Below are 24,150 nucleotides of genomic sequence, written 5' to 3' on the forward strand. Positions count from 1 at the left end.
AGAGTCTGACATACAAAAGATTGTTGGTGTTGCTCCACAAGCTTGTGAGGTTCCTTGAACCCCCTTCTGCCCTTTGACCCAGGGGTCACTGTTTTACAGAGCTAAATTCACATCGATTGATCAACTGCCAATTAGGAGCAACTGTGGATTCTACAGGGAGGAGAAATTGGATTGTTATTGATTGTGTGCTTAGAATTATGGTCTGTTTATAGATCAGATAACTGAGTTGTTTTCTTATCAGAGTTCCAGTTATCTGGATGTCACGGAAGTTACTGCATGTTTTCCCCACTTACCCATCCCTCCTATACTAGAGGCAGTTCTGCATTATGTGGGCAGATTGGTAGCTAGTGGTATAGCACAATGTTTTACAGTACCAGCGAATTGGGTTCAATTACCATACAAAATGCTGGTAGAACGCATCAGGCCAGGCCACACTTATAGGAAGAAGCAAGTCGACGTTTCGGGCTGAGACCCTTCATCAGGACTAACTGAAAGAAAAGGTAGTAAGAGATCTGAAAGTAGGAGGGGGAGGGGGAAATCCGAAACAATAGGAGGAGGGGGTGGGGTGAAGGTAAGAGCTGGAAAGGTGATTGGCAAAAGGGATACAGAGGTGGAGAAGGGAAAGGATCATGGGACGGGAGGCCTCAGGAGAAAGAAGGGGGGAGGGGAGCACCAGAGGGAGTTGGAGAGCAGGCAAGGAGTGATTGTGAGAGGGTCAGAGAGAGAAAAGAAGAAAAAGGAAATAAATAAATAAATAAATAAATAGATAGATAGATAAATAAATAAGGGATGGGGTAAGAAGGGGAGGGGGGCACTAACAGAAGTTAGAGGAATCAAAGTTCATGCCATCAGGTTGGAGGCTACCCTGCCGGTATATAAGGTGTTGTTCCTCCAACCTGTGCATGGCTTCACCTTGACAGTAGAGGAGGCCATGGATAGACATATCAGAATGGGAATGGGACGTGGAATTAAAATGTGTGGCCACTGGGAGATCCTGCTTTCTCTGGCGGACAGAGCGTAGATGTTCTGCGAAACGGTCTCCCAGTCTGCGTCAGGTCTCACCAATATATAAAAGGTCACACCGGGAGCATCGGACGCAGTATACCACACCAGCCGACTCACAGGTTGCCTCACCTGGAAGGACTGTCTGGGGCCCTGAATGGTGGTGAGGGAGGAAGTGTAAGGGCAGGTGTTGCACTTGTTCCGCTTACAAGGATAAGTGCCAGGAGGGAGATCGGTGGGAAGGGATGGGTAGGATTTTCTGTTGAAGGGCATTGTTTTTTTCAAACAAGGCAGTGATGCAGCCAGTCGATAAACTCCCCACTACACATCTATAGAAGTTTGTTAAAGTGTTAGGTGCCATGCTGAACCTCTGCAAACTCCTAAGGAAGTAGAGGTGCTGCCATGCTTTTACATGCCGGGCCCCGGATAGGTCCTCCGAAATGATAACACCAAGAAATTTAAAGTTGCTGATCCTCTCCACCTCTGATCCCCCATTGAGGACCGGCACATGGACCTCTGTTTTCCTTCTCCTAAAGTCAATAAGCAGAATTTGGTCTTGTTGACATTGAAGTTATAGTTATGGCACCACTCGGCCAGGCTTTCATTCCTAAATGCTGATTGATTGGATGTGCCTCTGATGGGCTGGCTGAATCTTATGACCCTCTGAGATTGTTTTGATCCTGTGCAGTGGCCTGTCCATACCAGATGGTGATGAGTCCAGTTAGAATGCTCGCCACAGTAAATTTGTACGAGTTTGCTGGAGTCTTTGGTGACATACCAAATCTGATCAAACTCTGACATGCCTTCCTCACAATTGCATCAATGTACTGGGCCCAGGGTAGATCGTCCGAGGTGTTGATGCCCTGGAACTTGCTGCTCACCTTTTCCCAGCTGATCCCTCAATGAGGATCAGTGTGGGTTCCTCAGAGTTTCCCTTCCTGAAGTCCACCGTCAGTTCCACTGACATAGTGTGCAAGCTTGTTGTTGCAACACCACTTAATCAGCCGATTTATCTCATTCCTGTAAGCCTCCTCATCACCAGAATCTGCCTGATGCTACATGCTGTGAAAGGAATTAAAGCATTAAACAGTTCACGCCAACCCTGTGCTCTGCAGGAGTGAAGATTCCAATGAAATTAACGCAGGTTGAATTCACCAAATTAACACATGCAGAGTGTTAGAGGAACTGGAAAGGAAGGGGGAAGAAGGCAGAACAAGAAGGAGGGGCACCAGAGGGAGATGATAGGTGAGAAGATGAGAGGGGCCCTTCCTCTAATGCCCCTCCTCCCCTCTTTCCTATGGTCCACTCTCTTCTCCTATCAGATTCCTTCTTCTTCAGCCCTTTACCTTTTCCACCTATCCCCTCCCAGCTTCTCCCTTCAAACCCCTCCTCCAGCCACCAGGCTTCACCTATCACCTTCTAACTTGTACTCCTTCCCCTCCCCCACCTTATTATTCTGGCTTCTTCCCCCTTCCTTTCTACTCCTGATGAAGGGTCCTGGCCCAAAACGTCAACTGTTTATTCCTCTCCTTAGATGTTGTCTAACCTGCTGAATTCCTCCAGTGTTTTGTGTGTGTTACCCTGGATGTCCAGCATCTGCCGAATCTCTTGTGTTCAGAATTCAGCACTGGTTGTTTGTGTGATGATTGGACGGGAAGGTGAAATATGGCCCAGATTCCAGGCCTCCATGTAATGGACAACCTCTCCTAGGATGGAGACTATCAGGTACAGAGTAAAGTTCCCTCTGCAAAGTCCAATGCTACTCTCCTAGAATCAGGCCAATACAGTTTACTTGCAGAGTTACGAACAGCTTACACTTTCTCTTCAAGTGTTGCCAGAGCTGGGACAGATTAAATAAAACTGCCTCTCTACCTGCCTGGGGCATAGTTACACAAAGTTAAGCTTCATCTGTCACTGTCCTGTCACACTTCTAAGGCAGAGAATGCGTTTGTGTGAACGGCCTGGTGATGTTCTGGGGATATATCCATGTCCCAGTAACCATGGGGAAGGAAAACACAGTGTCCAGGAAGGCACTTATCACCTCAGGTGATAAGTGCCTTCCTGCGTGCGGATATGTACATTTTAATGCGGCTTGATTAGTTGCTGTTAATGTCAACAATTGTTTTGTAAAAATTAAATTTCTACAGTACAACAAGAAACACACCATGGTAGTCATTTTTTCCACCTGGGGGCCAGGGGAATTCTCAGAGGAGATCCTTTTACAAAAATGTCCTCCCTAGGTCTCCAATGTATGGGGTGGGGGGAACAATCCTCATAGAAATACCTCCACTGAAAACCCCCCTCCCTCCTTTGTTCCCAGGTGAAAAGAAACAATTGCCGCTATGTGTTTATTCTAGCATTGTAATTTGCAATAAATGTAGTTGTAAATAAATAGGGGATATCACACTGATGCCCTTGGCACTGTAGACACCCAGGACGGCACCAAGAGGGCTGGGAGAGGCCGTGTAGCACAGGTACCTGGTGTGTGTAAAGGTGCTGCCCTGATAGATATGTGAATCGGGGCAGCACCCTTACACATTCCAGGTACCTGTGCTACACAGCCTCTCCCAGCCCTCTTGGTGCCATCCTGGGTGTCTCCAGTGCCATTGGCATCAGTGTGATTTTTTTTTGTTTTAAAAAGACTATTTTGCCAAGAAGCACTGTCTGTAGAGCAGATACTTAGTACTTTTGCTTACTAATCAAGAGGTATAAGATGATGAGGTATGTTAATTTTGATAAGTTACTTAGTTCAAAGAAGTTTGCAAACCACATTGATTTTATCATTTAGCATATCAAATAGCTGATATGTGAATAGATGGAAGATAAATATACTCAAAAGAGTCCACTTCACAGCATAAATTGTGGGTACCTAGGATGTCTGTCTCCAGAGGCTTTTAGACCACTTGTGTTAAAAGCTTATCTGAAAAAATAATGTGTGTGAAGTCATCCAAGTGGTAGAGAATCTGTAAATGTAGAGATTCCAGGTTTTTTCGGAATGGTCCAAGATTATCAAGAAGAATGATAGAAACACGGGGCGAACTAGAATCCACTCCTCTGCCTTTGATTTCTGTGACAAATGACTGGTTCATCTGCGACTCATGGGAATGTCCTTTTAGCTTATAGGAATTGTACCTGTATTTTGGAAATCCTTTGTGTTTTAGAAATAGTTTGAAATTGGGGAATCTTTTATAAGATAGAAATCCTCTGTGAGTTTTAAATGTGTTTTAAGAATGTTGTTTGAATTTAAACGAGTATCACTGAAAATGAAGGAACTGCATTTAAACTACTTTGTTAGCCGGAAGTATCTTTTCCTTGGGAGGCGGGACCCACCACTCAAATAGTGGGTATTGGCATCTAAACTCACCATGGGGACTAAACAAGGAAGTGAACTAGTCTTTGAAGATTAGGCAGTTACAACACAACTTTCCTTTAGTGAAAGCATCATTGGCTAACTCTATTGGATAGGGCTTAAGGACTTCATATGAGTTTGGAACTTCATGGTCAGCAACCCCAATAATATCACTGGGGACAAAGAGGGATGAGGATGTCCTGGTAAACTTGCAGTTGGAGCTGCCAATAATAGCTATCTGTGAATCCTGGAGGCAGGCTGTGGAGCACTGTGCCCCAGCTAGCTGCCCAGGCAATGTTCCAGGGATATGTCTGTCAAGTAACCTTGGGGAGGGAACATGTGGTGTCCATTGGATACCATGGAGGTGTTCCAGAACCATTGGGACCACAGGAGATAAGCCAAGTCACTTTATATTGTCATTTCGGCCGTAAATGCTGATGCAGTACATAGTAAAAACGAGACAACATTTTTCAGGACCATAGTGCTACATGAAACAGTACAAAAACTACACTGAGCTATGTAAAAAAAACACAGAAAAAAAAACTACACTAGATTACAGACCTACCCAGGACTGCATAAAGTGCACAAAACAGTGCACTTTATTTATTATTACAATAAATAATTTATTTATTAAGTTGGTGTCAATCCAGGCTCTGGGTATTGAGGAGTCTGATAGCTTGGGGGAAGAAACTGTTACATTGTCTGGTCGTGAGAGCACGAATGCTTCGGTGCCTTTTCCCTGACGGCAGGAGGGAGAAGAGTTTGTATTAGGGGTGTGTGGGGTCCTTCATAATGCTGTTTGCTTTGCGGATGCAGCGTGTAGTATAATCGTCCGTAATGGCAGGAAGAGAGACCCCGATGATCTTCTCAGCTGATCTCACTATCCGCTGCAGGGTCTTGCGATCCGAGACGGTGCAATTTCCGAACCAGGCAGTGATGCAGCTGCTCAGGATGCTCTCAGTACAACCCCTGTGGAATGTGATAAGGATGGGGGGTGGGAGATGGACTTTCCTCAGCCTTCGCAGAAAGTAGAGACGCTGCCATCCTGGACAGGGATGAGAACCTTTTAATTCAGTTTAGTTTGAGTTAGTGGTTGTGTTATTCACTGTTATTGTCTCTGTGTTTGTTGTGGTTTTGTGGAATTAAATTTGTAATAAACTAATCTTTGAAAAAGGGCAGGGAGTATACAGGCTGGAGAGGACAGTTCCCCCCTATACTGTCCCATAAGCACCCCCATGACAGGGCAATACAGATCAGAAAGGATGCTGTGTACTGCATTCAGAGCTTTGCAATGTTCTGATGTACTGGGGGGACTCCATTCTTCTGCACTCGTTATTTTCATGTTATGTAATTCAGTAATGACAAACCTGCTTCCGATAAGTTAGCCGGGTTTACTGTTGTGTGCACAAACATGGTGAGTTACAGCTACAGTGGACATAGAATATAAAACTTAGAATATCACAGCACAGTACAGGTCCTTCAGCCCACAATGTTGTGCCGACCTTTGAACCTATTCCAAGATCAATCTAACCCTTCCCTCCCACACAGCTCTCCATTTTCCCAACATACATGTATCGATTCAAGAATTTCTTAAATGTCTGTAATATAAATGCCTCTACCACCATCTTTGGTAGGGCATTTCACACACCCACTACTCTGTGTAAAAACCTACCTCTGACATCCCCCGATACATTCGTAACAAGGTGGATGAATTGAATGTGCAGATAGTTATTAATGAATATGATATAGTTGGGATCACAGAGACATGGCTCCAGGGTGACCAAGGATAGGAGCTCAACATCCAGGGATATTCAACATTCAGGAGGGATAGACAGGAAAGAAAAGGAGGTGGGGTAGCGTTGCTGGTTAGAGAGGAGATTAGCGCAATAGAAAGAAAGGACATTAGCCTGGAGGATGTGGAATCGATATGGGTAGAACTGCATAACACTAATGGGCAGAAAACGCTGGTGGGAGTTGTGTACAGGCCACCTAACAGTAGTAGTGAGGTTGGGGATGGCATTAAACAGGAAATTAGAAATGCATGCAATAAAGGAACAGTAGTTATAATGGGTGACTTCAATCTACATATAGATTGGGTGAACCAAATTAGTAAAGGTGCTGAGGAAGAGGATTTCTTGGAATGTATGTGGGATGGTTTTCTGAACCAACATGTTGAGGAACCAACTAGAGAGCAGGCCATTCTAGATTGGGTATTGAGCAATGAGGAAGGGTTAGTTAGCAATCTTGTCGTGCGAGGCCCCTTGGGTAAGAGTGACCATAATATGGTGGAATTCTTCATTAAGATGGAGAGTGACATAGTTATTTCAGAAACAAAGGTTCTGAACTTAAAGAAGAGTAACTTTGAAAGTATGAGACGTGAATTAGCTAGGATAGACTGGCAAATGATATTTAAAGGGTTGACGGTGGGTATGCAATGGCAAGCATTTAAAGATCGCATGGATGATCTACAACAATTGTTCATCCCAGTTTGGCAAAAGAATAAACCAGGGAAGGTAGTGCACCCGTGGCTGACAAGGGAAATTAGGGATAGTATCAAGTCCAAAGAAGAAACATATAAATTAGCAAAAAAATAAGTGGCACACCTGAAGACTGGGAGAAATTCAGAGACCAGCAGAGGAGGACAAAGGGCTTAATTAGGAAAGGGAAATAAGATTATGAGAGAAAGCTGGCAGGGAACATAAAAACTGACTGTAAAAGCTTTTATAGATACGTGAAAAGAAAAAGATTGGTCAAGACAAATGTAAGTCCTTTACAGTCAGAAACAGGTGAATTGATCATAGGGAACAAAGACATGGCAGACCAATTGAATAACTACTTTGGTACTGTCTTCACTAAGGAGGACATAAATAATCTTCCGGAAATAATAAGGGACCGAGGGTCTAGTCAGATGGAGGAACTGAGGGAAATACATGTTAGTAGGGAAGTGGTGTTAGGTAAATTAAAGGGATTAAAGGCAGATAAATCCCCAGGGCCAGATGGTCTGCATCCCAGAGTGCTTAAGGAAGTAGCCCAAGAAATAGTGGATGCATTAGTGATAATTTTTCAAAACTCCTTAGATTCTGGATTAGTTCCTGAGGATTGGAGAGTGGCTAATGTAACCCCACTTTTTAAAAAAGGAGGGAGAGAGAAACCGGGGAATTATAGACCAGTTAGTCTGACATCGGTGGTGGGCAAAATGCTAGAGTCGGTTATCAAAGATGTGATAACAGCACATTTGAAAAGAGGTGAAATCATCGGACAAAGTCAGCATGGATTTGTGAAAGGAAAATCATGTCTGACGAATCTTATAGAACTTTTTGAAGATGTAACTAGTAGAGTGGATAGGGGAGAGCCAGTGGATGTGGTATATTTAGATTTTCAAAAGGCTTTTGACAAGGTCCCTCACAGGAGATTAGTGTGCAAACTTAAAGCACACGGTATTGGGGGTATGGATAGAGAATTGGTTGGCAGACAGGAAGCAAAGAGTGGGAGTAAACGGGACCTTTTCAGAATGGCAGGCAGTGACTAGTGGGGTACCGCAAGGCTCAGTGCTGGGGCCCCAGTTGTTTACAATATATATTAATGATTTAGACGAGGGAATTAAATGCAGCATCTCCAAGTTTGCGGATGGCACGAAGCTGGGCGGCGGTGTTAGCTGTGAGGAGGATGCTAAGAGGATGCAGGGTGACTTGGATAGGTTAGGTGAGTGGGCAAATTCATGGCAGATGCAATTTAATGTGGATAAATGTGAGGTTATCCACTTTGGTTGCAAGAACAGGAAAACAGATTATTATCTGAACGGTGGCCGATTAGGAAAAGGGGAGGTGCAAGAGACCTGGGTGTCATTGTACACCAGTCATTGAAGGTGGACATGCAGGTACAGCAGGCGGTGAAAAAGGCAAATGGTATGTTGGCATTCATAGCAAAAGGATTTGAGTACAGGAGCAGGGAGGTTCTACTGCAGTTGTACAAGGCCTTGGTGAGACCACACCTAGAGTATTGTGTGCAGTTTTGGTCCCCTAATCTGAGGAAGGACATTCTTGCCATAGAGGGAGTACAGAGAAGGTTCACCAGATTGATTCCTGGGATGGCAGGACTTTCATATGAAGAAAGACTGGATCAACTAGGCTTACACTCACGGGAATTTAGAAGATTGAGGGGGGATCTTATTGAAACATATAAAATTCTAAAGGGATTGGACAGGCCAGATGCAGGAAGATTGTTTCCGATGCTGGGGAAGTCCAGAACGAGGGATCACAGTTTAAGGATAAAGGGGAAGCCTTTTAGGACCAAGATGAGGAAAAACTTCTTCACACAGAGAGTGGCGAATCTGTGGAATTCTCTGCCACAGGAAACAGTTGAGGCCAGTTCATTGGCTGTATTTAAGAGGAAGTTAGATATGGCCCTTGTGGCTAAAGGGATCAGGGGGTATGGAGAGAAAGCAGGTACAGGGTTCTGAGTTGGATGATCAGCCATGATCATACTGAATGGCAGTGCAGGCTCGAAGGGCCGAAGGGCCTACTCCTGCACCTATTTTCTATGTTTCTATGATACCTTCCTAAAATTCCTTAAAGTTATGCTCCCTTGTATTAACCATTTCTGTCCTGGGAAAAAATGTCTCTCGCTATCCACCCTATCTATGTCTCTTATCATCTTGTACACCTCTATCAAGTCACCTCTCATCCTCCTTCACTCCAAAGAGAAAAGCTCTAGCTTGTTCACCCTATCTTCATAAGATGTAATTTTTAATCCAGGCAGCATGCTGGTAAATCTCCTCTGCCCCCTCTCTAAAAGCTGCCTCATCCAGACAGCACTAAACACAATATTCCAAGTGTGGTCTAACTAGGGTTTTATAGAGCTGCAATATTACCCTGCAGCTCTTGAACTAATGAAGGCCAACACACCATACACCTTCTTGACCACCCTATCAACCTGCGCGTCAACTTTGAGGGTTCGATATATGTGGACCCAAGACTGCATAAGGCATAGGAGTAGATTCAGGCCATTCAGCTCACTGAGTAGTCTGCTCTGCAATTTGATCATGGCTGAGCTATTTTCCCTCTCAAGCCCATTCTCCTGCCTCTTCGCCATGACTGTTACAGGCTTACTAATCAAGGACCCATTAACCTATGCTTTAAATACGTGCAATGACTCACCTCTGTTCCTCCACACTGCTAAGAATCCTGCCGTTAGCCTGGAATTCTGCCTTCAAATTCTGAACGTTCAAAAGTGAATCACGTCAACTTTTCTTATTTGCAAAACTTGCTTGCAGCAGCATCATAGGCAAGTAGGTTAAAAAAAACATCACGTCTACATAAAATTAAACCACATATGACATAGGTGCAGAACTAGATCCCTCAGCCCATCGAGTCTGCTCTTCCATCCCGGCATGGCCCATCCATCCTCCTGCCTTCTCCCCGCGACCGTTGGCACACAGTGACATGGAGAATGTGTAAACTCCTCACAGACAGCAGCAGAAATCAGATTTGAATCCAATCTCTGGCACTGTGAGGAAGTGGCACAGCTATCAACGCCACCTGTACCTAATAAAGTGGCCACTGGATGTACGTTTGTGGCCTTCTTCTGCTGTAGCCCATCCACTTCAAGGTCCTCTCAGCTTGAACCAGTCTGGCCATTCCCCTCTAACCTCTGACATTTACAAAGGGTTTTCTCCCACAGAGCTGCCGCTCCCTGGATGTTTTTTATCTCCCGCACCACTCTCTGTAAACTCTTGAGACTGTTGTGTGTGAAAATCCCAGGAGATCAGCAGTTTCTGAGATACTCAAACCACCCCGACTGACACCAACTATCAGAATCACTTAAATTGCATTCCTTCCCCGTTCGGATGTTTGGTCTGAGCAACGACTGAACCCTTTAACCACGTCTGCATGCTGCTATGCATTGAGCTGCTTTCGCATGATTGGCTGACTAGATGCATACGGTGATGAGCGGGTGTACTGGTGAACCAAATAAGTGGCCTCTGAGTGTATATTTAAAAAGCCTTTCTGTAGCGCCGTTCACAAGCACGGGCAGTGGGTGGGGATACTGTTGCTGTTTTCTAACCTCTTTTCTATTCGGACCAAACGATTTATTTTTCCTTCTTAATTCTGCAACATTTTCTCAGCCTTCCTGCCTAACTGTTCTTATCTGTCTTTTTCTCCCCTTCTATTCTTGTTCTCCTCTCCTCTCCTATCTCTCTCCCTCCCTTCATTGCCACCTCTGCAGTGGAGATTAAGGTAATTAAAGAGCTGCCTTGGCCCCCACCGGTGGGACAACTGGACAGAGCTCTGCCGGACCATGAAGGGGACATTCTGCCTTCTCACTGCCACCTCGTGCATCAGCAACTGCTGCCACAGATGCAGCCCACGATCGAAGACACCAGTGGTGGGTCCAACAATTCAGTCTGTTACGGGCTAAAGTGTAACTGTTTTAACTGAGGAGTCCACCTCTGTTTCACCCGTGTGAGTTGGAGAGGGAGGGGTCTCTCGGCTGACGGTGGGTTTTGCTACTCCTCTTGGAATGACCCACCCACCCCAGTGTTGGGACATGTACCCCCCCCCCCCACTCCTCAGCCCTGGTTCTCCAAACTGACAGAGGGAGACTTCACTCCCTCCTTCCATTCCCACCCTATACTTCTCTACTTTGTCCAACTCGCCCTTCCTCCTCCCTCGCTCTCCTCTCCTACCCCCTCCCTTCTCCCTTTCTCTCCCCTCCTCTCCTCTCCTCCCTCACCTCACTCTTCACCTTTGCTTCCTGGCTCCTCCTCTCCCCTCCTCTATCCCTCTCCCCTCACTCTCCTCTCCTCCTTTGCTCGTCTCCATTTCCTCCTCCTCCAGTTATCCTTCTCTATCCACTTTACCATCCCCATCCTTTCTTCAATTCCCTGTTCCTCCCATTCCTCTACATTCCTCTCCTCTGCCTCTTCACTCTCCTCACCTTCCTCAACTCTCTTATTCCTTCCCCTTCTCTCTCTTCACCTTCCCTCCTCTCCTCCTCTCCTCCTCTCTCCTCCCCTTCCTTCCCTCCCTCCTCTCTCTCCTCCCCTTCCTTCCTTCCCTCTCCCTCTTCACCCTCCCCTCCTCCCTACCTCTCTCTCCCCACTCCTTCATTGTCCGCCTCCCTCCCTCTCCACTCCTTGCACTCTCTAAAGCAGGAGTCCCCAACCTTTTTTATGCCGTGGACCAATACCATTAACCAAGAGGTCAGTGGACCCAGATTGGGAATTCCTGCTCTAAAGGCATGTTTTGGCCTGACACGCTGTCCAACTCTTGACTGAGACCAATTGAAATGTTTACGACTGAGAGCTCCAGGTGAACAGCAGGAAAGTGTTCCCGTGTCAAGTTGGCCAGCTACAAGAAGCTATTGACTGCTATCTGGGTAAAAGATTGATAAGTTGTGGGGTGGGGAAGAGCAGGGGAGAAGATGGGAGGTTGTTCCATTCCAAATCTATAAAGGAAGGAGGAAGTAAATTAAATCAATATTTCCAAAAGAAGTTGAGTTGATACTGAAAACAAAATCCAAGCAGTGACTAGGACAGTTAGATTAACTGGATTGGTCAGTATAAGCACAGTGGGCTGAATGTACATAGATTATAGAACAGTATATCGCAGTACAGGCCCTTTAGCTTGCAATGTTGTACCAGGCCTTTAACCTACACTAAGAATCAACCTATCCCTTCCATTCCCACACTGCCTCCATTTTCCCTCATCCATGTGCCTATCTAAGTGTCTCTTAAATGTCCCTAATGTATCAGCCTCGTCCATCTCCCTTGGCAGTGCATTCCTCAAGCCTGCAGTAGAAAGGCCTCTCAGTGGCTGTTCCCATGCCCAGCATTTTGTCTACCACAAGAGAGGCAAATCAGAAATTTAGAATTAGAAACCACATTGTGCTTTGTCAGTGGTTTGTAACCGTCGGTCTCGCACCTACCAGTGATAGCTGGTATGGATTCAAGGCAAGCTGTGACCAAGAATTGAAAGCCCCATGGGAATGAGGAATATGACAAGACTTGCCCATGCCCAATGTAATGAAGATGTGGAATGGTTGATTGGCCTAGGTGCTAGTCTTTGTATGAAACCTCTGTGGCTTCAATGATTCCAGAAACACACAGAAACATAACATACACAGTTAGACCTTAAAGCAAGAAAGTGTTGGAAACACCCAGGCAGTAAGGTTTCCCTGACCTGCCAATTGCTTCTGGTATTTTCTGTTTTTATTTCGGATTTCCAGGATTTTTAAGATTTAAAGCGTTACGGTATTATAGCAGATAGTGTGATGCAGTTACAGCTCAGGGCATTCCGGAGTTGGGAGTTCAATTCTGCCGATGTCTGTAAGCAGCTTATATGTTCTCCCTGTGAGCACATGGGTTTCTTCCATGTGCTCTGGTTTCCTTCCACGTTCCGAAGATGTACTGGTCATTGTAAATTGTCCTGTGATCAGGCCAGTGTTCAATCGCTGGGATGCTGGGTGGGGTGGCTCGTAGGGCCAGAAGGGCTTGCTTCATGTCATATCTCTAAAGAAAGAAAGTTAGTTAGTTGTAGCGTAAGGAAAACCTTCCTTAACTTCTTAACTTATGTGGCACCTTTGGAGACCGACTTCACTCCTCCGGTTTTTGCCCCTTGCTGTACTGCACCAGTGCCAGCTGTTCTGCCTGATGTTAAGGCTGCAACCTCTGCCAATACTTCTCCAATCCCTACAATCTCTTCCAGATGCTATGTAAAACCCATATCCTGGTGTATGGCAGGGTGCCTGATTCTATTTGAGACACCATGGACTGTTTGACCACATCAGCAGCACTGTGGATATTCGAAGTTCAAAGTAAATTTATTATCTAAGTATGTATATAATCACCATATTCACACTTGAGATTCATTTTCTTACAGGCATTTACAGGAAAATAAAGAAATACTATAGAGATTATGAAAAACTATACGTAACAAAGACTGACAAAACATCCAATGTGCAAAAGAGGGTAAATCATGCCAATAAGAAATTTAGAGTTATTGAAAAGTACAGCACTGAAACTGTCCCAGCTCCTCAACCCGTCTAGTACCGAACCATTTAGAATGCCTTCTCCTATCAACTTGCACCAGGACCATAACCCTCCATACCCCTACCATCCAGGAATCCATCCAAACATCCCTTAAACGTTGAAATCAGGCTGGCATGCATCACTTCCGCTGACAGCTCATTCCACACATTCATGACCATCTGTGAAGTTTCCCCTCACGTTCCCCTTAAACTTTTCAGCTTTCACCCTTAACCCATGACTTCTAGTTGTAGCCTCACCCAACCTTTGTGGAAAAAGCCTGCTTGCATTTACCCTATCATTTATACCCCTCATAATTTTGTACACCTCTATCAAATCTCCTCTCAATCTTGTACGTTCTAAGGAATGAAGTTCAGACCTATGCAATCTTTCTGTTTAACTCAGGTCCTCTAGTCCTGCCAGCATCCTTGTAAATTTCTCTGTATCTTTCAACCATATTTACATCTTTCCTGTAGTCAGGTGACCAAAACTGCATGCAATATTACATAATTAAAAGGTAAATAAATAATACTGGGAACATGAGATGTAAGTGAGTGCATGGCTTATGGAGTCAGTTCAGTGTTGTGGTGAGGGAAATTATCCACATTAGTAACAAATCCTGATGGCTTTAGGGGTAGCAACTGTTCCTGCAAATGGTGGAACCTTAGGCTGCTGTACATCCTGCCCGACGGTAGTAGCGAGAAGATAGCATGGCCTGCATGGATATTTTGTTTCTGATTAGAGTATAGACCAGTACAGCACAGCGTAGGCTCTTCAGCCCTCAATATCATGCCAACTTTTTAAGCTACCCCGATCAATCTAATCCTTCTATCCCACATAGCCTCCACTTTTCTTTCACCCGTGCGTCTATTTGAATATTGTTAATGTATCAGGCTCTACCACCGCATCCAGTAGTGTGTTTCATACGCCCACCATTTTCAGAGTAAAAAAACCTCTGACATTCCCCCATACTTTACTCCAATCACCTTAAAAGTATGTCTTCTCATTTTAGCTATTGCTGCCCTGGGAAAAGGGTGCTGTCTGCCCTCTCATCATCTAATACACCTTTATAAGAGGCCACCTCTCATCCTCCTTTGCTCCAAAGAGAAAAGCCCTGGCTCACTCAATCGATCCTCATAAGACATGTTCTCTCATCCAGGCACGTCTTGGTAAATCTCCTCGGCACCCTCTCTAAAGCTTTCATATCCTTCCTATAATGAGGAGACCAGAAAAGGACACAATACTCTGTGTGGTTAAACAAGAGTTGCCTGGATTGTACATTTTGGCCACACTCTGTCTTCCTGATCTTGTTGAGATGCCCTTCCCCTTCCCAGCGACTGCTGGCCCACCTACCTTCCTTTGTGAGGGTGAAAGGTACCCAAAAAGAAGCAAAATTTAGCATTATAGTACCAAGTACTCATTACGCATATCCTCCTGCTTATAGAGTGACAAGTGCTGTGGAATCAGAAGGAAATTAGATGTATCATTGGAGAGAGATGGAGTTTGAGGGATATTGGGAAGTGGGTTGGTGCAGCCTGTAATATGGTGCATAACTGTCTTGGGGATACGATGTGTCAGAGTGGTTGAGGGAAGTGGTGAGTGCATGGATAATCGGTGATATAGAGAATGTATAGGGTTTGATGGATACAATTAACTAGGAGGCAGCCATGATGATAAGGGGAGAACCTGATTGGTTGAGTTTAATGTCTGTTTACATTTGATGAACAAATAGACAGCTTCAGTTCAAAAATACCTTTTTTCCCTTTGCAAACTACTGCCACTAGAGATTTTAGGCATTACTTTTTGTTCCTCCTCTCCCTTATGCATGACTCTTCATTCATTTCTTGTTACCTTCCACCCAAAGTGTAATTTTCCAATAATCTTTACAGTTCCACCGCCTGCTGTAGAAAGCCTTTAGTTTTTTTTGGAAAAGTGGAGCTGTCCATTGAAGATGTGCAAATAACAGACCATGGAAACATTTAAAAATAAATATTAACTTTATTTGTCACATCTACATCAAAACATCCAAACTTGCAGTGAAATGCAACATTTGCATCAAATCAAGTCGGTGAGGATGTGTAAGGGCAGCCCGCAAGTGTCACTGCCCTTCTGGTGGCCACACCTTATCACCCCTAGTCTGTGTCTTTGGAATGTGGGAGGAGGCCAGAGTACTCAGAGAAAATCTACATGGTCATAGGGAGAACGTACAAACTTCTTCCAGACAGCGGCAGAAATTGGACCATGAAGGGTGATCGCTGGAATTTTAAAACAATTGTGCTAATCGTGTTGCCCCCAATTGCACCACCACTAGTGGGATATAATGCGGATACTTTGCCAAGTAAGATTCTGATCTGGTATAATAGAAACATAGAAAACCTACAGCACAATACAGGCCCTTTGGCCCACAAAGCTGTGCCGAACATGTCCTTACCTTAGAAATTACCTAGGGTTACCCATAGCCCTCTATTTTTCTGAGGTCCATGTACCCGTCCAGGAGTCTCTTAAAAGACCCTATCGTATCCGCCTCCACTATCGTTGCCAGCAGCCCATTCTGCGCACTCATCAATCTCTGTGTAAAAAACATACCCCTGACATTTCTAGGCCATAATCTGGGCCAATTTTCCAGTAAGTTAGACAAGGGAGATTTGAACCTTGATCTTTATATTTCGTGGTTCACAGTAATCTTCCAGTAGAAGATCCCTGATCAAAATCATGGCAACTGACCTGTTAGAATACACTGTTGGATAAATAGTAAACATCTCCAACTAATTTACAGAGTGATCAGTGATACTCCTGTGCAGTCCCGAAAGAGCGTATCACTCTTAGAAGTAACAAACACAAAATACTGGAGGAGATCTCAGCAAGTCAGGAGGGGAAGGAGCACAAGCTGGCAGGTGATAGGTGAGACTAGGTAGGTGGGTGGAGCATCTTTTGGGCTGAGACATTGAATCAGAAACTGGTGTGGATGGTTGTGCATCAAAGGGTCCTATGGCACTCTGTCCAAGCTAGGCAGAGAACTTCTGCCAGTTGGTATCCATAGCCTGACCAAAGAGAAACGATTATCTGTTTGTTACTAGTGTGTGGGAACTTGTTGTGTTTCTGGAAATTCCTCTTGGCTGTGATACGTTTTGGTACATTTTGAGCTGGTGAATGGTACTCAGGAATTTCAAATCTTATTTTCTTTTGGTGTAACTCTCCTCATGGCTGAATAGGTCTTTCAAACAAAGGGACAAATCAATGGCCCATTAGGGCAGTGTATGCTCTTCCATCAGGCAGAAGCGGTGGGGGGGGCGCAACAGTGTTGAGTTGGCTGGTCTTGCCCTGGTTGTTCTGGAGTCCAGGGACGGAGAATGGCATGGGGGGAAATAGGCACTGGATGCTGTTGTCGATCAATAGGAACATTGTGTGGCTGGGGTCCCCCTTCACCCAGGGCATGCCTCTCATTGTACCGTCAGGAAGGAGATACAGAAGCCTGAAGGCGCACACTCAGCAGTCAAGAACTGCGTCTTCCCCTCTGCCATATGATTCCTAAATGGACATTAAGCCAATGAACACTACTTCACTTTTTAAAAATATATATTTCTGTTTTGCACTATTTTTAATCTAACTATTTAATATATGTATATATACTCATTGTAATTGATTATTTATTTTTTCTTTCTATACTTATCATGTATTGCATTGAACTGCTGCCACTAAGTTAACAAATTTCACGACACATGCCAGTGATAATGCAGCTGTTTCTGATTCTGGGGTATGGTGGACATCTGGTTCTGTGCGAGAGAGGCCTGCTGCCCTCCACAGTGCTGACACATACATGAGCAGAGGATCAGAAAGCCACTTATCCCCACTGGCTTGTTCCACTGTTGATTGTGTGTCTTCAGTATGCCCGTCCCATTGAGAAGATTGGATGGACTCCTCACGTCATCAGTAAAACGTGAAGAAGGTTACGCAATGTATTGACCCCCCAAGAGCTGTGGCTAGCGATTAGTCCTCATTGGATTAGCTCTGTGGTTAGCTAATGATGAATGAGATTTATATATATAAAATGTTGGAAGTACACACCTTCTGTTTCCACATATTGTACAGCAAATGTTTTCACATTTCCTTCCTCTCTTCTCTTTCCACTGCCAGGACCTCATTTCCAACCCCCCTGCCCCATCACGCTGCACCCTCTCCTCACATCCGTGAGAGCTGCTTCTGAGCTCTGGATTCTTTAGTTGCCCTTGCGTGGTCCCAGCTGTAGATTAGCCAGTGTCAACAGAAAGCTCGCGCCCATGCTTTGCTGCGCTCTGGAGTCTGAGGCAGTATTTGTCATTCCCCTGCTCTGCCCAAACCAACATTGTTCAAAGTTCAAAGTCCATTTGTTATATAAGTATGTGCTTAATAAAATAGTTAGTAGTTTTGTTTGCTGCCAGTAAATCATTGCTGTGTTTCACCAGCACCATCTTAAACTTGATGTCCTCTAGTGACGGTAATACACTGCCCTTATCTGGCCTGATCTACATGTGACTGTAAACCATGGCGATCTTGGATTCAGATTCAGTTATTTATCAGATGTTACAAGGATGTTGCCTGGATTGGGAAGCATGCCTTGTGAGAATAGGTTGAGTGAACTTGGCCTTTTCTCCTTGGAGCGGCGGAGGATGAGAGGTGACCTGATAGAGGAGTATAAGATGATGAGAGCCATTGATGGTGTGAATAGCCAGAGGCTTTGGGCTGAAATAGTTGCCACAAGAGGGCACAGGTTTAAGGTGCTGGGGAGCAGGTACAGAGGAGATGTCAGGGGTGAGTTTTTTACTCAGTGAGTGGTGAGTGTGTGGAATGGGCTGCCAGCAACAGTGGTGGAGGTGGATACGATAGGATCTTTTAAGAGACTTTTGGATAGGTACATAGAGCTTAGTAAAATAGAGGGCTATAGGTAAGCCTAGTAATTTCGGCACAACTTTGTGGGGCAAAGGTACTGTGCTATAGGTTTTCTATGTTTCTGTGTTTCCATCTTAGTGCAGTGATGGAAGTGGTCATCGTGTTGCTAAACTGCAGTGATTAGGGTTGTGCCAGTTGGTTTAAGAGTAGAATGGTTGAAGGGAGGTGGCTGTTCTTGGATTGAACTTGAAGCCCATCTGTAGAATGAGTGCTGTAGTGATCTGTGATTGTATTCAATGGAGCTACAGAGAATAATAGTTAGCATGGTCTGGATGGGCCGAAGAGCTTGTTTCTGCGCAGTAGGCTCTATGGCTGTAATAAAGTGAATCCTTTTCATATAATCTACAGATCAGTGAAAAATCTTGCCTAGATTTACTCATTTTTGTAGACAAACCCCACTTTGTAGTATCAAAATTTTGGATATCACTTATCCAGAGCTGTGCACAGTCATTTAAATTTGGCCTTTCTTGGAAAGGACTCCTGTGTGTGGATGACATAGTGGGGGTACATGTGTCAATGCATTTATGTTTCATACAGTACTGTGCAAAAGTCTTAGGTAAGTATATATAGTGAGACTTTTGCACAGTACTGTAATAATATTATGTATTGCACTCTACGGCTGCCACAAAAAAAAGAAACAAATTTCATGACATATGTGAGTGATGATTCTGATGTGGACTGAGAGTGGGAAGGGGCAGGGAGAGGGGAATCATGGTTGGAAAGAGGAGAAAGGAGAGGGGAGGGGGCAGGAAGCACCAGAGAGGTATTCTGAAATGATCAATAAACCAATTGCTTGGAATCAAATGATGTTACCTGATGTTTCAGGGAAGTGTATGTCTGCACCTGCACCACCCCCCTTCTGGCACTCCTTCTCTGCACCTGTCCTACACCCCTCTCACAGAGTTCCACCCTCACCACCCTCAACATCCTTCACCCCTGCCAGATTTACATACTCACTCTCCACTTCACATTAACAAGTACAATACAGAGCAAATGTCTTAAGACACCTTAGCTATATATACAGTATGTGCCTAAAACTTTTGCACAGCACTGTATTCATAGACAATTATTGGCAATTGCACCTCTATCCACAATGCTTGCCTCTTCTCCCAATAACGTAAATACAAAAAACAAACAAAACTAACAAAATAATAATAATAAATAAATAAGCAATAAATATTGAGAACATGAGATGAAAAGTCCTTAAAAGTGATTCCATCGGTTGTGGAAGCAGTTCAGTGTTGAGGTGAGTGAAGTTACCCACACTGGTTCAAGAGCCTGATGGTTGAGGGAAGATAACTTTATGAACCTGGTGGTGAGGGTCCTGAGGCTCCTGTACCTTCTCCCTTTTGGCAGCAGTGAGGTGAGAGCGTGGCCAGGATGTTTGGGGTTCTTGATGATGGATGCTGCTTTCCTACAGTGCTCCTAGTAGATATACTCAATGGTGGGGAGAGCTTTATCTGCGATGGACAAAAATGTATCCTCTACTTTTTGCAGGATTTTCCTTTCCAGGGCATTGGTGTTTCCATACCAGGCTGTGTTCCATACTCTCCACTACATATCTTTAGAAGTTTGTTGACGTCTTAGATGGCATGTCAAATCTTCACAAACTTCTAAGAAAGTAGAGTCGCTACTGTGCTTTCTTTGTAATGACACTTACATGCATGGACCCAGAATCATAGCTCAGCTCCACTTCTGCAGACAACAGAACTTCCATCCACCTAAATGACAGATGAATGGCCAGTCAGAATTGATATTAAGTATATTTACTTAACATTTCCAATTAGTTTTTTGATAAAGTTCCAATGGATAGAAACTTGCAGGAACATTGCTTCAGGACAACATCCCACGCACCATTAATCTTCAGGCTAGGGACCTGTGCTAATATTACTCTGTAACCCTATGTGCTGTTTCGCACCTTGGCCCCAGAGGAACAGAATTTCACTTAGCTCTATACATGTGTACAGTTGAATGACAATCAAACTTGAACTTAAAACTTGACTATCTGGCATCATTGGGGTTTTGGTGTTTCCGAACCAGTAGATTTTCCAGATTATTGGATGGTACCTCATACCCAAACACACTTCTATTTTACACGTTAAATAGTGGTGTTATAAATTTTCCAGTGGCTAAAGTTAGCAGGAAATGTACAAATATTCTGATTCTCAACTCGTTCCCATAATCCTGATCCCGGCTATTCCAGACCCCAATCCTGGTTCCGGTTGCACACTTGGACTCCGTCCCTGGCTGCTGAAGGTCAATTTAAAGTTTATTGTTATTTAACCATATATATGTATCCAGCCAAATGTAACAGTGCTCCATCAAACCATGGTGCACGACACAGTACATATAACTCACACACAACACATAAAGTAATATTACCACATGTAAATAAACAAAATAGTAAAATATATTCCAGAAGATTGACATTTAGCACAAAGCGCATTTATGTCACAAGGTAAAAAGTAAACAGTGTAACTTCATGTGTGATTGGACCCGGGTGGCAGCAGGGAGTTCAGTATTCTCACGGCCTGGAGGAAGAAGCTGTTTCCCATCCTAACAGTCCTTGCGCAAATACTATGGTACCTCCTGCCTGATGGTAAGGGGTCAAAGACATTGTGCTGTGGAACCCCAGCTCTGGCCTCACATCCCGCTTGTGCTCTGGATCCTCAGCCCATCTCTCAGACCACTGTGTAAACTGTCAGACTTATGGGACTTTGGGACGATCAGATGTCCGATTATTGGCATTTATGTACAACTGGCAATTGTACAAAGTTTTATGGGCAGTTTGTGTGTTTAATAGTATTTCCAATTAGGATATGTAATTAGATTGTATTTTCATGACCAATAGCAACTAATTAGTATATATTAGTGGTACAGTGATTGAAACATGCAGCAGAGGATCACATCAAAAACCTTCACCATCTTGTCAACCACCTTCTTCTTCATGACCATGTTAAACGCCCTGTTCACCATCCTCTATACCACCCTGTCAAATGCTTTCTTCACCATCTTGTCAATCTCTTTCTGAAAAATCAGATGCCAGATTATCAGAGTTCATAAAAAATTATTATACAAGACCTTATGGGCAAATAATGTTTTTAACAATATTTCCAATGAGTGTATGCAATTGTTTAGTATTTGCCATTAGCAACAGCAGCTAGTTGTATATGTTAGTGGAGCTACTTTTTTAAACAGGCTGTTATCTGTTGTATTGGTTTGCTGGTCAGATGCTATGTTTTACCTCAGTGTGTCAGGGCTGTTGGGGCCATAAATTAGTGTCATCCTTGCTCCTGGTCAAGTTTCCCAGGATCAGGGACAATATGAGTTGTGGTCTTGGTTGGAACCAGTAGAAATTACTTTCTGATGATACTTGAATTGGGACACAGGGCACTGTTCAGCTATTTTTCAAACACAGGGGAATGTCTACCCTTGGTCATAGAGTCACAGAATCGTACAGCACAGAAACAGGCCCTTCAGCCCACTATGCCCATGCTGACCTTTTTTGTCCATTTGCTTTCATTAGGTCTGTATCTTTTTATTCCTTGGCTATTTAAGTGCCTATTGCAGTCTATCTTAACTGTAGTGATTGTATCTGATTCCTCCACCTCCCCAGGCAGCAAGTTCCAGATATCAGCCACACTGCCCCACACCAACCCCCTTGAAAACTCTCTCTTTCCTTCAGCTTGTGCCACCTTGTTTCTGATGCCCCTCCCTTGAGAAAAGATTCAGACCACATCCATGCCTTTCCTAATGTTACATACCTCTGACAGAGAAATAAAGATCAATGACCTACCATAACTAAAGCCCTCTAATTCAGACAAAAACCTGGTGAATCTGCTCTTCACCCTGCCCAACACAACCTTGTCCTTCCTAAAGTGCCATGACTGGAACCACACAATGCACCAAGTGTGGTCCAACTGATGTTTTCTAAACTTGCAAAATGACATCCCTATTTCTATATTTTGTGTCTCCACCTAGTGTGCCATATGCCTTCTCACCACCAATGTTACTAATAGACTTGAACCACAAGGTCTCTCTGTTCACCAATATTCCTTTATGCTCTACAATTCACTGTATACATCCCACCCCGATTTGACGTCCCAAAACACATCACTTCAGATTAAATTCCATCTGCTATTGCTCCGTCCAAATTGCCATTCATTCTATGTCCCAAGTAGCCTTAGAAAACTCTTCTCAACATCCACTACATTACCAACTGTAGTGTCACCTGCAAGGTTATTAATTATAACTCCTATGTTCATATCCATTAGAACATGGCAGAATGGAGCCCAATCCTAGCTGGAAACAACTCCCTCTACATGGAGGGAACAGGAGCACAAGTGAATCTCCATTCCCCTGGCCTTCCCTCTCCCAAGTCACCCAACAAACCCCACCCTACCTTCTCTTCATCTCTCTTCTCCCATCACAACATCCTTCTCCTTGTCCCATCCTAAACTCTCTCTCCCTCCCACTCCATCATCTCTTTCTCCTATCCCAACCAGATTTCCCTCTGCATCACTTCACCAGCCTCACTTGTCCTACCCTCTACCCAACACATATCCCATCTTCTCCTCTGCCCAACACATCCCATGTCACATCTTCTCTTCTATCCAACACACATCCCATCTTCTCCTCTACCCAACACACATCCCATCTTCTCCTTTACCAATACCTATCCTATCTCTTCTACCCAACTCATATCCCATCTTCTCCTCTTTTACTTATCGCTTCCATCTATCCCACCACCCATTTCACAGCAAGCTCCCCCGCTTCCATCCTGTCCTCTCCCGCTATTCTTCCCTCTCACTCCCCCTTCCTCTCCCATCCCCCTCCTCTTTAACCACCTCCCTTCACCCCTGTACCCTTCTCAGCCTCCCCTCCCCTGCTCTCCCTTCCTTATCCTCCCCTCCTTCCCCTCCTCCTTTTCCCTTTCTCTTCCCCTTAACCCTCCTCTGCTGTCCGCTCTTTTCCTCCTGCCCTCTCTCCATTCCTCCTTCTTTCTCCCAGTGGTATCACAGACAGAGATGGGTCAGGGGGTAGGACTCATTCTGGTTAAGCCATGCTGTGACTGCATGCCTGTGTGAATTACCCTGGTACCTAACGTTGTTTTGAGCATGTTAAACTATCCTCCACAGCCCCTACACCACAGGCTGCTGAAGTGTGTTCTTTTTAATGGAATGCTGTAACCGTGTGACAACATAGACATTTGTACATAATAAATAATTTATTTTTTAAAAAACTTTTGCTGCGCCTTTTTGTGTTGCTTCTCCATGTGATCTTCAGTAGGAACAACAGGCATCTCTCTAACCATCACCTTTTGTACACAGATATACAGCATTTCATGTCTCCCACTCCCCAGTGTAATTCAGGGAATGGGAGCCTGAGAGAGAGAGAAAGACAGAGGAAGGCAGAGAGAGAGAGAGAGAGAGAGAGAGAGAGAGAGATAGAGAGCGTGATAGAGGGAGGGTGGGGGAGGGAGGGGGAAAGAGAGAGAGGGTGGGGGAGGGAGAGGGGCAAAAGAGGAATTAGAGGCAGAGAGAGAGGGAAAAGTGTAGAGGGGGATCAAAGGCAGAGAGCAAGTGCCAGGGATGGAGGTCAGGAGCAGAAAGTGGAAGTGAGGAGGGTTGGTTAGGGAGAGAGGGTAAGAGAGCAGAGGTTAATGGGCAAGTTTCTCGGTGGCAACCTCCTCTCATTTGATAGTAACTGTGCAAAACCTGTTCTTGTCCAGATCTGTCAAGGGTTGATCCTTATCAATCTTCCAGGAGAACAATTAATTTTGACCCAAGTCCAGGAAACTGATAGACAAAAACAAAACTTTATCATTTTCAAAGAAGCATTTTGTTGC

At 44.5% G+C, this 24,150-nt stretch overlaps 1 protein-coding gene across 3 annotated transcripts in view; it reads left to right on the forward strand.

The window, feature by feature from the left end:
• LOC132379101 (SH2 domain-containing adapter protein F-like) overlaps positions 1-24,150 on the forward strand; it is a 267,029-nt gene that overhangs the window by 175,261 nt on the left and 67,618 nt on the right. For 2 of the 3 annotated variants that reach the window (XM_059946666.1, XM_059946665.1), the window contains exon 4: positions 10,577-10,735. The exons of the other annotated variant lie outside the window; for it this stretch is intronic. In XM_059946666.1, the coding sequence (XP_059802649.1) occupies positions 10,577-10,735 (159 nt within the window). The remainder of the gene's footprint in view (positions 1-10,576; positions 10,736-24,150) is intronic. 3 annotated transcript variants of the gene reach the window in all.

This window comes from Hypanus sabinus, chromosome 21 (genome assembly GCF_030144855.1).
Source record: "Hypanus sabinus isolate sHypSab1 chromosome 21, sHypSab1.hap1, whole genome shotgun sequence".
NCBI lineage: Eukaryota > Metazoa > Chordata > Chondrichthyes > Myliobatiformes > Dasyatidae > Hypanus > Hypanus sabinus.